Here is a 15,464-nt window from a genome sequence, read left to right on the forward strand (position 1 = left end):
TTCTCGGAGGTCCCTTCGGCTGTCTCCAGCCCAGAGGGCTCCTTCCTCCCCTGGGCTCGCACAGCCGCTGGCCTCTGGCTCTGTCATACCCCGATCGCCCTGCATTGGAACTGTCTGCGTCTGGGGCTGTCTCCTCCATCAGACTGTGAGCTCCGTCTGCAAGGGCAGCTATGGGTCTGATTCACCTTTGGGGCCCCAGCGCGGGGGGCGGGGGGTGGCGAAGCGGAGGGAGGGGAAGGAGGCTGGGAGGGCAGGAAGGGGGGAGAGCGAGGAGGGGAGCAGACCCCGCTGGGGCGGGGGGGGGGGGGAGGAAGAGGAGAGACACAGAGACGGAGAGACCGGGAGGAGAATGCACCGCGCAGGAGGCGGCGACAGCGGCGACAAGGCGAGGGCGCAGAGGTGGAGGGCGCGGGAGAAAGCGGAGAGGGGAGAGCCGGGCCGGCCGCAGGAGGCGGAGGGAGGGAGAAGTGGAGCGCGGCGCCCCGCCGCCCCGGCCCCTTTTGTCCCTTCCCTCCGCCCTGCGTCACGCTCCCGGCCGGCCTCCCCGCGCGCTCCCTCCCCCGCCCGCGCCTCCTCCCCGGGGCTGGATGGAATTTTTTCCCCTGGACCGGGGCCAGCTCCGGGGCCGGGGGAGGCAGGCCGGGCCCGGCCGGCGGCGGGGAGGGGCCGGGGCGGGGGCGCCCGGGGAGGGGGCCGGCCCGCGGGGTCCCGGGCGGAGACGCGGACCGGAGGGAGTCGGGAGGAGGGAAGGAGGATGGCGGGGCCGCCGGGAGGAAGGGGAGAGGCCGTCGGGCGGCGGAGGCGGGGAGAGGATGGAGAGCGGGCGGCGGCGGCGGCGGCGGGCCCGGCGCGGCGCGGCCTGGGGGCTGGCCGGGGAGCCCCTGCCCTCCGACGCGGGAGCGGCGGAGCCGTGAGTCTGCGGAAAGCGGGCGGGGGGTGGGGCGGCGGGGGGCGGGGGTAGGGCGCTGGGGCCGGGACCCGGGGTCCCAGGGGGAGGAGGCCGCAGCGGCCTGGGTTTCTGGGTTCTTGGAGGAGGAGGGGGCTGGGGACCCAGACTCCTGAATCCTCGGAGGAGGGGGCTGGGGGCCTGGATTCCGGGGTCCGGAGGAGGAGAGGGCGGGGAACGCCTCCCGGATTCCAGAGGAGGAGGGAGCTGGGGCCGGGGTAGCTGGACGCGGAGGCTGGAGGACACTGGGGCAAGATGCCCGCCCGAGCCCTCAGGGGAGGTGGAGGGAGAGAGGTTGGCTTTGGAGGTGCCTCTGGCAGCGGAAGGGTTAACGTCTGGCTGGAGGGGAGGGGGAGGGGCAGGGAAGGGGCTGCGGGGCTTTGAGGGGTCAAGGGTGAGCCGTGCGAGGTGGGGGCGGAGGAGGGGGGGGAGGTTGTCTGGGCTGCCAGACAGGCCAGGGTCAGCGGCGGGGGCAGGGGATGTCTGGCGGAGGAGAGGCCCAGCATCCAGGCTCCCTTGGGGACCTGGGATTCCAGGCCTCAGCCCCCTCCTCCTTCAGACCTGGGAGTCCGCAACCCAGCCCCCTCCCCCAGAATCCGAACCCTTAGCCCTCTTTACCCCGGGACCCGAGAGAGACTGGGCCTCGGGCCTCTTTTTCCCTCAGACCTGGGAGTCCACAGCCCAGCCCCCACCCTTCACAAAACGGCGGAGTCCGGGCCCCTTGCCCCTTCCTCCCCCGAACCCAGGCGTCCCCACCTCCTCTTTAAGCCCCAGCTGGATCCCAGCCCTCTGGGGGTTAAGGGGGCGGGGCCAGCCGGTTGCCATGGTGCCAGACTGTTTGGGTCTGCTCTCTGACCCTTGGGGGCTCCCCAGGGTCTGCAGAGAGGGGGAGGGGGACCCAGACCTGAGGGAAGTCCAGCGCCAACCCCCTCCCCAAATCGGGCCTATGGGCCCAGGGAGTTCGTGTCTCCATCAGCGCCGTGTCCGGTGACCTTGAACAAGTCCTGACGGTTTTCTCTGCGTCTCAGTTTCCCCAAGGAGAAATTTTGGGGGGGCGTGGGGAGATGCTCGGGTCCTGCAAATCTTTAAGATTCTCAGCTCCCCTCTCACCCCCTCCTCAGGCCCCAGGCAGCCCCGGGGCATGCTGGGAACCCGGCCTGGGCTCTGGGCCAGGTTGTGGGGGGGCGGGGGCAGCCTCCTCCCTTCCCCTTCCTCCCCACCTTGGCCTGACTCTCGCCCCCGCCTGAGGGTCTGGGAGGTTGGGAAGGAGGGAAGGGGGATGAGAGCCGGACCGACTCTGGCCCCCCATCTCCTCCTTTCCTCCTCCGCCCCCTTCCCGCCTCTCCTCCCCCTCCTCAGCAGGTCGCTACCCCAGCCCTGGGCCCCTTCTCCAACCACCCCCACCCCACCCCCAGCTCCAGACCTGGCTCTGAGCTGCGAGGGGGAGGGAGAGAGGGAAGGAGAAAGACAGAGAGAGAGAGAGAGAGAGGCGAAGAGAGAGGCAGAGAGGGGGCGAAGGAGAAGGGAGGGAGAAAGAAGGGGGTGGGAAGGAAGGGAGGAAAGAGACAGAGGGAGACAGAGATGGAGAGAAAGGGAGAGGAGAAGGGAGACGGCCAGAGACAGAGACATTGAGGAAGAAAGAGACTGAGAGCATGAGAGACAAAGAGAGAGGGAGGGAGGAGGACAAGGGAGGAAGAAAGACAGAAGGGAAAGAAAAAGAATAAGGAAGGAGGAAAGAGGGAGAGGCCATCTGCGAGGGAGAGTGCCGGAACCAAGGAGGGGAGAAACAGACTGAGCGAGGCCGAGAGAGAAGGCCGAGAGCGGGGAATGAGCAATGCGGAGCCGGGAGAAACAGACGCAGAAGGAGGTAGAGACCAGGTAAGCTGGGAGCTGACGCGGACACCAGGCGCAGCAGGAACAGACGGCAGGAGGAGACAGCCAGAAAGATGGAGCTAGAGCGAGGGACAGACAGAACTGGACGGAGGGACCGACCTGCTGCCTGCAGGTGCACAGACGGGCTAAAGGTTAGCCCTCGGGTGGGGAGGCTGGGTGCCCGCCCCGGAGCCTACCAGGCCCGGCCCCTCCCACTTGCTCTGGCCCAGCCTCTCCCCCTCGTGGGGCAGTGCGGAGGCCTTCTCACCTGCCCAATGGGGGGAGCCGACAGCACCTTACTAGGCCTGGGGCAGTGTTAGCGCTCAGGGATCATAGCTGTCATCATTATAAATGATGGGAGGCCAAAAGAAGAAATGAGAGAGGGGAAAAATATCCAGAGATGTTCGAAGGTTTCATATCCCCGCCTCCGCCCTAGTCCTGGATTCCAGAATCTGACAGGTAGGTAGGGAGCTGCTTGCCAAGGGGCCCAACTCCAAAACAGGTGAGGCTCCCTCTGACTCTGCATCCGGGAAGCCAGGCCATGCCTCCCCCAGGGAGGCAGGCCTGGCTGGACTCCCGGGTCTGAGGGAGGAGGTGGCTGGGGGGGGGGGGCCTGGATTCCAGGGCCCTTTGAGGAGGAAGGGACTAGGGGCCTGAACTCCTGGGTCCCTGCTGAGGAAGGGGCCAAGGGACTGATTCCTGGGTTCCTTGGGGAGGAGGGGGCCGGGGGCCCGGATTCCTGGGTCCTGGCACCCACCCGTAGAACCGACCTTGCGGGGCCTTCGCCGCACACAAGCTCGAGTCTGTGGGTCCGTGTCGGGGGCTCACCATCGCGGCTGGGGTCTTCCCGGCCCTCCCCGCCCTCCCTGGTCCTCCTGGCCCCCATCTGTCCGTCCATCCGTCTGTCTGTCCACCTGCCGCGCCCCCCGGGCTGAGGTAGGAGGTTGTATAGTTGAGGAGGACACCCACGGAGATCACTATACGGCCTCCTAGCTTTCCCCAGGCTGCGCCCTGCACGGGACGCCCGGCGGGGACCCCAGCCCCGGACCGCTGCCCCATGCCGGGGGGACCCTGGGTGGAGGAGCTGGGCTGTCTCTCCGTCTCCACTGTGTCTCTGGAGTCTTCTGTGTGTCTGCACAGCGGCCTCTCAGACGCTGTCTTCATCTCTCTCTTACTGTGTTTTCTGGCATCCCTCCATGTCTCAGCTCCTGTCTCTCGGGATCTCACAGTATCTCTGTGCCATCTCCACTCTGACCCCACACCCCCACCCCACGCCAGCGCCTGTCAGGCCACCCCATACCACACTGCCGGCCTCTGGGTCCCTGAGACCCTTTAACCTGTGAGGACATCCAGGGTCACAGGTGAGGTTCTTGGGAGCCTGGCGTCCGGACCAACCACAAGCCTGGGGATTGCCCACCTGACCCCTGACCGCTCACACCCTTTCTCCCGGAAAACCCAGAGCTTGACGTTTGGCCAGCCACAGAAATCCGACCTCTGACCCTAGACCACGTGCCCCTCCCCCCCACCATGGTGACCTCACAAAGGTCACCAGCTTCTCCCCGGGCCTAGACCCTCCGCTATGGCCCTGCTGGCCCAAGACAGCGCTGTCCCGTGTGCCCTGGTGGCCCTCACGGTCTTCAGGGCCCCCGCCTGGGCCTGTCTGATCTGCTTCACATCCTATAAGGAACGCACCCGCATCTGCCAGATCTTTGCTGGTATACAGGGCCCCGAGCTGGAGAAGTGTCAGGAGGCATTCAGTAGCGCCTTTGCGGACCTCGCCGACATTGAAATCAGTGAGGAGACCTGCCACTCTCCTCCGGGGTCCTGGGGGGTATGTGCAGGGAGGGCCCCGAGTGCCTTGAGAACCACTGGGATTCACACACAGAGGGGATGGTGGGGGCAGACTTAGAGTAGGATGGAGAGTGAGGGACAGACTCGGGGGAGGACAGACATTTGGGGGGACAGACTCAGAAGGGGATAGTATAGACATGGAGGACGGACTCAGGAGAGGATAGAGATGGGGGGATAGACGGGGGGCGAACAGAGATGGGGGACAGACTCAGAGAGGAAGAGAATAGAGATGTAGGGGGACAGACTCAAGGGAGGAGAGAGATGGGGGGACAGACTCAGGGCAGGATAGCGGGGAGGGGGGGTGGACAGAGACTCGGAGACAGAAGGTATCTTAGACAGAGAATCTCCACACTTCGGACGTGGTGTTGAGGGGACTGCTTTTCCCAGCCTCTGCCCTCCGCCCTTACTCCCAGACTACGATGAGAGAAGCCATCTGCATGACGCCTTCACCCAGATGACCCACTCTCTCCAGGAGATAGCTGCCGCTCAGGGTGAGTGGGGTGGGGATGGTCTGGCGGATGTGGGTTGGAAGCCCCCAAGAGGTAGATGTGTGTGTGCGGGGCAGGGCGTGGGGGGCAAATGTGGCAGATCCTGAGGCGGTGCCATAGGCTGAGTGAGCTTGATTATCTGCCGGGAAGAAGGGACGGCCGGATGCTGGCAGGGAGGTCAAAGAATAGTGCAGAAATGACCTGGAGTCTGAAGCCCAGTCGGGAGCAGGCAGACGTGAGTTCCGAGCCACCTGGCTGTGTGGCTCCCCCTCTTCCTGGCTGTGAGGTTCTGGATGTGTTGCTGCCTCCCTCAGGGTCTCAGCTCACCCACCTGTAAGATGGGACAGTTGCTTTGCTTCCCTGACGGCTGTGCAGCGTGGTCAGCGGAAGAAGCCTCCTGACCAGACAGACCTCGAGGGTGGGAGGGAGGAGGGAGGCCTGAGCGCTGTTTGCAGCATGAACTGGCCAGTTGGGGGTCCAGGGCTCAGGGTTTATTTCTACATCTGCAGTTAGGCCTTTTGTTTTCTGCTCTTGCCCACCAAGCTTTCTGACAAGGACCCTGAAAGATGGGGAGGTTCCCGTCCACCCAGGGGGTGTCTGGGGAGGGGGTGAGCATAGAGAAGACTTCAGCTACAGACCCTCAAACCCCAAAGAGAGGCCTGGGCAACTCAGAGCTGGGGTGGGGGGAGGGGCTCAGGACTCCAGAAAACACCTTTTCTCCCCACGTAGACCACCTCCTCACAGAAGTTTCTGAAAAGAGCAGGAACGAGTCCCGTTCTGCACGTAAAAGATCTCCCCCTAGAGCTGTGTGTGGGACAGACTGGAGTGGGGAGACAGTGGAGGCTGGCAGGCCTGAGCCGGGGAAGGGCTGTGACGGTGCAGGAGAGGACACGGGTGCAGATGAGAGTCCAGAGCAAGAGGGACAGGGGGTGGGTCTGATGGGCTGTTCGGGGAGTTGCAGGATAATGGACAGCACCCGGGGTCCCCATGCGAGGGTGGGGGCTGGGTCATCCCTGGAGACGGGGAGTCCGGGCAAAAGAGCAGGAGTGGGAGTAGGTGGTGAGCTGGGCTAGGATGTAGTGACCGTGAGGGACACAGGAGACATCCAGGAGGCAGCTAGACACATGCGTCCAGGGTTTAGCTGCAAGGTCAGGGAGACCGGAGACTGTCCTGAAGGAGCAGGGCTATGAGTGGGGAAAGGGCAGGCTCAGCTCTGGGCGTAGCAAGATCCTCTGGGGTTGTGTGGGGGACAGACCGGAGGCCGGGAGAAGCTGGTGCAACATAAGCGACAAGTTTCTATTGAATGTGCCGGAAACAACACTGAGGACATAGCTGTGACCAGAACTCCAAACCACTAGCCCTCAGGTTGCTTGTATTGGGGCGGTGGGAGGCACAGACAATAAACGTAATCAGTGAAATACTATAGTGTGTCAGTTGGTAATCCAGGATATGGAGGGAAACAGAGGACAGAAAGGGAACAGGGTGCCCCATGAGATGATTATTAAAAAAAAATGTTAATGTTTTAACTTATTTTGGAGGGAGAGAGAGACAGAGCACGACCAGGGGAGGGGCAGAGAGAGGGGGAGACACAGAGTCTGAAGCAGGCTCCAGGCTCCGGGCTGTCAGCACAGAGCCTGACACAGGGCTCGAACTCACGAACCGCGAGATCATGACCTGAACCAAAGTCGGATACCCAACCGGCGGAGCCCCCCAGGCGCCCCGTGGGGTGATTATGTCACGTAGGTTGGTCAGGGGAGTTGCAAATTAGAAGATGCGGCTGAGCAAAGATGTGCATGAGGTGACAGAGCCATGCAGATAATCTGGGGGAAGAGCCAGCACAGGGGCTGGAGTGGAGGGAAAAAGCGAGAGACGAAATCAGAGGCTTCGAAGAACCACATCCTGTAGGACCTCGTAGGCCAGTGGTTGTCAAGCTCCCGTGGATGTCAGAATCACCCGGGAGCCGGTTAAAATGCAGACACCTGGGCCCCACCCTCCATTTCGGACCAGTAGGTCTGAGGCAGGGCCAGGAAGCGCACGTTTCCAGCAAGTTCCCAGGTGATGCTCCAGGAACACACTTTGAGAACCGTTCTTGTGGGTCCTTGAACTGACTTCAGCTTTTGCTCTCGAGGCGGGAGCCACACTGGAGGATTTCAGGGAGAAAGAAAGAGACCGTATCTGACTGAGGCCATGTAGGCCAAGGGCAAAAGCAGGGCAACCACTGAGAAGGTCAGCGGTGTTTGGACCAGCTGTAGTGGGCCAGGTGGGCCAAGCCGAGGGTTGGGCATGAGCGTGGAAGATTATTAGGAAGGTCAAGGATGTGACCGTGCCAAACGTGCCCCATACGTGGGAGGGGCCGTGTCTGCGGTTACACATGTTAATTATCCTCCTCAAGGACATCTCCATACCGGCCCTGTGAGGTGGGGTTTTGTGGCCCCATTTTCTAGATGGGGAAGCTGGGGCCCAGCTGGACTTTCTGTCCGGACGGACCCAGGAGATGCTGGATTGGGTGTGTGCAGGGTGAGGGGGATGGGAAGGGCAGCTCCAGGTCTCCGGGACGGAGGACCCAAGAGATGGACACGCTGACTCCGAGAGGCTCTCCGTGGTAGCAGGTGATCCTGTTTGCGTATAAAAACCAGGGAGTGGACGGCATGGTGTAGAGAAGGGAGGTTTGCCACAGGTCATGGAGCTCACCCACCTGGGTTGAAGGCTAGCTGTGTGACCTCGGGCCCCCTTCCTAACTTCTCTGTGCCTCGGTTTCCCCATCTCAAACCTGGAGGTGGTCGATACGAGCAGCTGACCCGTCCGTAACACTCACCGTGTGCCATCCGAAGCGCTTACAGACATTCTGTCACGCGGCCATTAAACGGCACATCGTTTGGCATGGGGACGCCCTTTATATTGTATGGCATTAAATCTCGCCCCCGCCCTCCACCCCAGCCCTAAGAGGCAGGCGCTGATATTGTCCCCGTCTTGCAAACTGGGGATCAGGAAAGTTAAATATTTGGCCAAGGTCACATAAGGAAGAGGGCTGGAAATGGATGTCTCAGCTGTGACATTTCTAATTTCCAAAGCCATCTCCACCAATCGCCAATCCACCATCCAGCCGTTACTTTGGGAAAAGCCACAAAACCTTACAGTTTGGAGGCCCTTGCAAGGGTCAGAACTCCCAACACCCATAACAGATGGATGAGCCGGGACTCAAACCCGGATGGTCTGAAACCGTTGAAGTTCCTACGGATACACACTTTTTTTTTACATGCACCTCTTTTGGGGAGACTTTACATCTACCCACGCCCCCTTGTGGCTCACTTGAGACAACCTCCACCCCTCTGCCTCTGGACATTTCACTCTATCCTTGTTTTTTTTTTTTTTAATTTTTTTTAACGTTTATTTATTTTTGAGACAGAGAGAGACAGAGCATGAACGGGGGAGGGGCAGAGAGAGAGGGAGACACAGAATCTGAAGCAGGCTCCAGGCTCTGAGCCATCAGCCCAGAGCCCGACGGGGGGCTCGAACTCACGGACCGCGAGATCGTGACCTGAGCCGAAGTCGGACGCCTAACCGACTAAGCCACCCAGGCGCCCCCACTCTGTCCTTGTTTTATTCCCATGATTTACTCGATCGATACAGCACGCACACATACCCTGGGCATGGCTCACTTGGTACATCCCACACTCATCCTCCCTGTGAGTCACTTGGTTTGGCCCAAAGATATTCCTTGGATGACGACTCCAGCATCCTGGCTTCTCATTTGAGCACCCCACTCTGACCACATCCTCCTGATCATCCTGCCATCTCCAGACCATACATCTGCCCTGTGACCAAGGAGAGACACCTAAGTCCTTGACCCCTCATTCTGAACCCACTTCCTGGCTTCAGTGCCCCCTTTCTCCAATTTATACCCAAAGATCACCACATCAGCCACACTTGCCAATATCTTCCATTCCTTCCATTTTTATATGGTCTTAAATCACAGAGGAACAGGGCCCCTGGGTGGCTGGGTTGGTTAAGCATCTGACTCTTGACTTCAGCTGAGGTCTCGATCTCCGGATTGTGAGTTCAAGCCCCGTGCTGGGCTCTGCGCTGGGCATGAAGCCTACTTAAAAAAAAGTCACAGAGGAATGTGCAACAGCTTAAGCAAGCTAGAAGTTTATTTCTCCCGTGTAAAAGAAGTCTTGAGGCAGGCACTTCAGTACGGCAGCACCATTTCACCTTCTTGGGGACCCAAACCCCTTCCGGCTGCCTGCTTTACTATCCTAGGGTGGAGCCCTCATCTTCGTGGTTTTACATGACTGCTAGAGCTCCGGCCATCCATCCAAGCTTCAGGCAGCAAAATGGGAGAGAGGGGAAGGATTGATAAAATGTGCTATGTCTCTTCTAAGACTATGTCCTATGAACTTGGTTATATAGGACCACAACTGGGTCACATGACTGCAGCTACAAGCTGCAAGGGCTGTTGGGAAATCTAGTCTTTTAGCTGGGTGGTTGGCGGGGCCGGGGGTGCTTTCCCAGCTGAAATGCAGTGTGATGTTACTAAAGAGATATTTGGAGGCAACTAGCAATCCCTGTGTGTTAGCTTGCTGGGGTTGCTATAACAAAGTGCCGTAAACTGAGTTGCTTTAACAACCGAAAGGTATTTGTTCACAATTCTGGAGGCTAGAAGTCCAAGATCAAGGCATCAGGGTGAGCAGGGCTGGGTCCTTCTGAGGCCTCTCTCTTTGGCTTGTAGATGACCATCTTCTCTTTTGCTGTGTCTTCACACGCTCTTCCCTTTGTGTGTCTGTGTCTAGCCTTCCTCCTCTTACAATGCCGTCAGTCATGCTGGATCAGGGTCCACCCTGATGACATAATTTTAACTTAATGACCTCTTCAAGGCTGTACCTCCAAGCACAGTCACAGTCCGTGGTACTCGGGGTTAGGACTTCCACATACGAATTTGGGAAGACTGCATGCAATATACAATTCAGTCCATAACACCTGCCACATTTCTAATTTGCAAAGCCATCTCCACCAATCGCCAATCCACCATCCAGCCGTTCACTCTGGGAAAAGCCACAAAACCTTACAGTTGGGAGGCCCCTGCAAGGGTCAAAACTGCCAACACCCATAAGGACGGAGAAAGAAAGCATAAAAGGGGGATAGGAACGAACAGAGACTGGAGACCACAGAGGAGGGTCAGGTGCATGCCCTGTGTGGAGCAGGTAGCCGCCCCTAAGCTGGAGTTACTTACCCCCTCACAAGAACACAGCCTCTGTGTTGCACCTCTTCCAAATGTTTTAAAAGAAATGCCAAACATTTTATGTGACTTTCCCAAATTTTACATGCTGGCAACTGGTTAATTTTTAAAAATAAATTCCAGTCCAAATATAACACATGCAAGAGATGGACTGGAGCCACAGGCCACCGGTTGTGGTCGCCATTCCAGCTGGATCCTGGAATTCATTCTACACATACTTATAGTTACTAAGACTCAGGGCCCTCCCCTGGGTTCTGGGGATACGGCACTGAAGAACGAAGAACAATGTGTTTACGAACTTAACAGTGTACACACTTACATGATTGCTGTATATATAAATTATGTAAGGGGGCACCTGGGTGGCTCAGTCGGTTAAGTGTCCGATTTCAGCTTAGGTCATGGTCTCGCGGTTTGTGATTTCGAGCCCCACGTCGGGCTCTGTGCTGACAGCTCGGAGCCTGGAGCCTGCTTCAGATTCTGTGTCTCCCTCTCTGCCCCTTCCCTGCTTGTGCTCTCTATCTCAAAAATAAACATTGCAATTTTTAAAATAAATTATATAAATACATATCATTCTAAACTGAGAACTCTAAATGGAATGAATGGAACACTTCGGGAGACAAAAATAGGGAACTGGATTAGATCTGTGGTCAGGGAAAACCTCGCAGGAGACGACACGAGGTCAGAGATGAAGGATGGGTAGGAATAGGGGGAAAGATGTGTTAGAAACAGAAGCCAGCATGTGCAAAGGCCCTGAGGTGCTAGAGAATATGGTTGTTTTCACACTAGGGGAAATGATAGGTGGGCACGATGGAATAGAGAGCCAGAGGAAACTAGCCAGACCATGTAGGGGTAGTAGGACTTGGTGAGGAATTTGATCTTTATCTTCCCCTTCCCCCTCAATAAGATCAACACAGGATGCAGAGGGGTTCCATTGGAGAGATAGTCCAGGGGCAGATGGAAGGACATCTGGGGATCCGTCAGGCTTCCAGGTAGACAGGGTGGGAGGAGGTGAGAAGAGGGGGTGCAGTATATACTAGACACGTAGGGACGGGGAGGGGCTGAGAAAGGGAAGGGTCTTTACTACAAGGCACCCCCCTCCATTCTCCAGGCTCCTTTAACATTGCTTTCCCTGATGCTGCCGAGAAAATGCGGAAGGTCATTATGAAACTTAAAGGAGGTAAAAGAGGCTCCAGTTCCTTCCCTTAAGCGCGACACACACGACTAGAAAATTCCTGAGCCAGCCATCGTCTCCCTTCTGCCCAGTCCCTCTGAGCCGCTGCCCTCGGTGGGTCACTCCTGACACAGCCTCTCCCCCTGCCAGGACCACTCTGGATGTGGTCCCCGCTTCGGTGGAAGGTTTCCTCTCCAGCTAGGACCCCTTCTTGGGATGGTTCCGTCCCAGATTGGCCTGGGCCTCTCCCTGGATCTGTCGGCGCACTCTGACATTTCCTTTCCAAGTGGACCCTCTCAGTGGGGGAATTCTAGCCTAGCCAACACCTCTACTCTGAGCCCGCTAGTTAGGCCCTGTCCCTAAAACAATCGCCCGGGGTCTAGCCCCGCTCCCTCAGTGGAACACGCTGGGGTCCGCCCAGCGCCCTTAGAAACAGCATGCCTGGGCCTGATGTTACTGGAATGCTGCAGGCCTGGCCCCGCCCCCTAGGTGGGCGGTGGCAGATCAGGCCTCGCCCCTGGATCGCCCGCGGCAGGCCTGGCTCCGCCCCCTAGGTGGGCCGCGGCAGCCCTGGCCCCGCCCCCTAGGAGGAAAGCATCTGGCCCAGTAACATCCCCTATGGGAGCTCCAGATGGGCACTTCCAGGCCCTCCAAGGTAGTTACGTCTCCTCTCTCTCCACAGCCCAGGCCTGCGTCCCTCCCTGCGGTAAGCACTTCATTCAAAGCTCAGAATTGAGGGGGCAGGGAGGTGGTCGGGATCGAAACCTGGGTGGGCGGCGGGTCCGAAGGAGGCCAATAAGAGCCCTGGAGAAAAGTAATAAAACCAGGTATTGCTCACAGACCTCATATAAGGCGGGCCTGAAAGCAAAAACAAGCCAATAGGAGTCCTAGAGGCCGAAGAGTGTGGCGAGTCAGCCAGTGAGCGCAGGGAAGGCGGCGCCCAGGGCCTGTCTGGCCGATAGAGCCCGGAGGCTTAACAGACCTTAAGTTGGCCAAAGGGACCCTGGCTGGGGAACGCAGACGGAGCCCAGGTGCACGCTTCGGTCCCACAGGGTTCCAGGATGTCGCCCGGCGTTTCCTCTGCTACGGGTGCTACTCCAAGGCCTGCAACTTCCCGCTGGACTGCCCAGGTGAGAGGCGGGGCCTGGAAGGAGAAGAAACGGTACGAACTGGAGAAACTAGAGCTGAGCCGGGAAGGGAAGCGGCCGCACGGGGGCGGGCCCGGGTGGTGACGCGGACTTGTCTTCAGTTCAGGACTTGACGGTGACTCGGGGTCAGCAGGCTAAGTTCTCCTGCACTGTGAACTTCCAACTGCCTAAGGAGGAAATCACCTATTCCTGGAAGTTCGCAGGAGGAGGTGTGAGTCGGAGCGGGGCCAACGCGAAGGGTTTAGGAGGCGGGTTATGCTTCTCTAGAGAATGGGGGGGGGGGTCAGGACTCAGGGGGGTGGGACTCGAGGGAGCTCGGTCTAGATTCACGTTTCGTGCAAGGGGACGGTCCCAGGAGTTAGAAGTGGAGTCAAGGTTCAGGAGGGTGGCTTACGTGTAAGGAAGGATTTAGGGCCGGAGATTGAGTACGGCGCCCAGGAGGCGGGGTTATGCGTGGAGGCGGGGGGGGGGGGGGAGGTCCGCTAATAAGGGATGAGGGGTGGGGCCAAGGCTCGAGAAGGCGTGGTCTAGTTCGGGGTCGGGACTCGAAAGTTCTGGTTTGGCGAGACGCTTGCAGGGGGAGCCTGACCCAAGTTAGGGCAGGGCTCCGCTCCTCCCGCCGCTTCAGCCCGAGCGTCCCTTAGCTCCGGACGCAGGACCAGTCCTACTTCCGAGACATCCCGCGGGCCCAAGGATACCTGGCACGGATCCGGCCGGTGCAGCCCACGCACAGCGGGACCTTCTCTTGCTCCATCCTGCACGACCAGCGCCCGGTGGCGCGGCTCTACTTTTTTCTTAACGGTGCGCGCGGGGCTGCGCGAGGGGGCGGGGCTGCGCGGGGCGCCGGGAGCGCGCCCGATGACGTGCTCGCCCCCGCAGTGACCAGTGCGCCCCCGCGTGGGGAGATCGAGCTCCAGGTCTCTTTTCGGAAAGTGCTGCGCTGGGCGCCGAAGGAGACGGAGACGTTGGAACCGTGGAGGCCAAGCCTGGGCGAGCTGCTGGCCAGGCCCGAGGCTCTGACGCCGGGCAACCAGTGCCTGCTCGCGGCCCTCGCAGCCGTAGCATCAGCCAGTGCGACCCTTATGGTGTGGTGAGTCCCCGGGACCCTGGAGTGCCAGCATCCGCTCTCCTTCCTCAGACCTGAGTGTCCGGCACCCTCGTACCCAGGAGTCCAGGCCACCATCCACTTCCTCCCTCAGACCCGGGAGTCCAGACCTCCAGCCCCTTCTCCCTCAGACCCAGGAATCTAGGTTTCCAGCCCCTCCTCCCTCAGACCCATAAGTCCAGGCCCACGGCCCCCTCCTCCCTCAGATCCAAGAGTTCAGGCCTTATCCACCTTTGGGACTCAGGCTTCCAGGACCCCAGTATCTCATCCCCAACCCTGCCTCCCAACACAAAATGCCTCCTTGTTTCCCCAGGGTATTCTTTCGATGGTACTTCAAGGGCAACTAACAAAGGTATCTTTTTCTTACTTCCTTGTCCTGTTTTCATCCCTAAAATAAAGAAGGTCTTTCCGCTCTCTAGATTCTTTCCATCTTTGAAGCTGATCAGTACTGTCGCAGGTAGCAGGAGAGGCAGCGTACCCCAGATACGTTCAGGCGGATAGGCTCCTAATGACGGGAGTAGGTAGAGTTGTCACAGTGCAAGGGCCTGTGCTGAGGGCTTTAGGTGCAAGCCCAGACCCCTCCCGGGATTTCTGGCAGCCTGCAGAAGACACCCTCAAATAGAGTCCTTGATGTCTCCTTGAAAGCCCGTGCCTCCCTGAGGCTTTCCTGCTAAAGGCGCCCCCGTCCACCCAGCTGCTCCCCCAGAAACCTGAGTTTAATTCCTCCTCCTCTCCGGTTTTCATGCCTGAGCCTTTTTAACTCCTAAACATCTTGTGCAGCTGCCCTCTCTCTGTGGTCCCAGTCACCATCACCTCTTGCCTGGATCACTGCAGCAGCATCCCCACTCGCCCCCCTGCCCCGACTCGGCCTTGCCCCACTGCAGTCCGTCTTCCACATAGCAGCCAGAGTAATATTTTAATGTATGTCAGATCAGGGGCGCCTGGGTGGCTCAGTCCGTTAAGGGTCCAGCGCTGGATTTTGGCTCAGGTCATGATCTCACAGTTCATGGGATCGAGCCCTACATCAGGCCCTGTGCTGACAGCATGGAGCCTGCTTGGGATTCTCTCTCCCTCTCTGCTCCTTTCCCCTGTTCATGCTCTCTCTCAAAATAAATAAAGTTAAAAAAATAAGTGTGTCAGATCAGGTTACTCCGGCTCAAAAGCCTTCAGTGGCTCCCTATTGCCATTGGGACAGAATCCAATTCCTTGTCAAGGCCTCCGAGATCCCCCAGGTTCTGGCCCTTGATGATCGGGCAAGCCTTGTCCCACTCTTCCCCTTGATCTTTCTACCCTGCAGTTCGTTTGGCCTTTGCTTATTCCTTGCGTTTGTCATGATTCTTGTCACTCTCTCCAGGACCTTATTACATGGCTAGTTAACCCAGTTATGGTTTCCTCTGAAAAGCCTTTACATGTATTAACCTATTTAATCCCCACGACAGCTCTGTGTGCCTGGCACTGTATTTGCCTGACTCTCTTTTCTTGTCCCCCCTCTTTACTCTCTATCCCCATTGGCCATTTTTTGGTCCTTGAACATACAAAGCTCGGTCCCATGTTCAGGCCTTTGCACATGCTGTTTTTCATACTTGAAATGACTTTACTGTGAAGCTACCTCTCTCTCAGTGCACACGTCCCAGCCCAAATGCCATC

The 15,464-nt window shown here is 58.8% G+C and overlaps 1 protein-coding gene and 1 long non-coding RNA gene across 9 annotated transcripts; one reads left to right on the plus strand and one right to left on the minus strand.

The window, feature by feature from the left end:
* The first annotated feature begins 1,414 nt into the window (after positions 1-1,414).
* SPACA6 (sperm acrosome associated 6) lies at positions 1,415-14,948 on the plus strand. 8 transcript variants are annotated; one of them, XM_019425431.2, is made up of 10 exons: positions 1,416-3,277; positions 4,024-4,611; positions 5,083-5,160; positions 11,502-11,570; positions 12,247-12,270; positions 12,617-12,726; positions 12,819-12,923; positions 13,357-13,513; positions 13,592-13,802; positions 14,131-14,235. In XM_019425431.2, the coding sequence occupies exons 2-10, from the start codon at positions 4,398-4,400 to the stop codon at positions 14,162-14,164; spliced, it is 1,002 nt and encodes a 333-aa protein (XP_019280976.1). In that variant the 5' UTR covers positions 1,416-3,277; positions 4,024-4,397; the 3' UTR covers positions 14,165-14,235. The 8 variants fall into 8 exon arrangements, with proteins under 8 accessions (XP_053761687.1, XP_019280984.1, XP_019280976.1 ...); XM_053905712.1 differs by lacking the exon at positions 14,131-14,235 and adding an exon at positions 14,237-14,948 and having other exon boundaries at positions 1,415-4,611; XM_019425439.2 differs by lacking the exon at positions 4,024-4,611 and having other exon boundaries at positions 1,415-2,824; positions 5,057-5,160.
* On the minus strand, positions 9,291-13,521 carry LOC109252948 (uncharacterized). The gene is made up of 2 exons (XR_008423304.1): positions 13,411-13,521; positions 9,291-12,708 (listed from the first exon to the last, which is right to left on the minus strand). It is a non-coding gene; the product is annotated as an uncharacterized LOC109252948 (long non-coding RNA).
* Positions 14,949-15,464: the final 516 nt, after the last annotated feature.

The sequence above is a fragment of the Panthera pardus genome, unplaced genomic scaffold (genome assembly GCF_024362965.1).
Source record: "Panthera pardus isolate Hobbes unplaced genomic scaffold, ASM2436296v1 HiC_scaffold_18, whole genome shotgun sequence".
Classification (NCBI taxonomy): domain Eukaryota; kingdom Metazoa; phylum Chordata; class Mammalia; order Carnivora; family Felidae; genus Panthera; species Panthera pardus.

What these genes read in the sequence shown, in the direction of transcription:
- SPACA6 (XM_019425431.2), top strand. Translation starts at nt 4,398, where the DNA reads ATGGCCCTGCTGGCCCAAGACAGCGCTGTCCCGTGTGCCCTGGTGGCC. An exon ending in GCCTGGAAGGAGAAGAAACG is followed by an intron (nt 12,727 to 12,818) that starts GTACGAACTGGA and finishes TCTTCAGTTCAG; the next exon opens with GACTTGACGGTGACTCGGGG. An exon ending in GCTCTACTTTTTTCTTAACG is followed by an intron (nt 13,514 to 13,591) that starts GTGCGCGCGGGG and finishes TCGCCCCCGCAG; the next exon opens with TGACCAGTGCGCCCCCGCGT.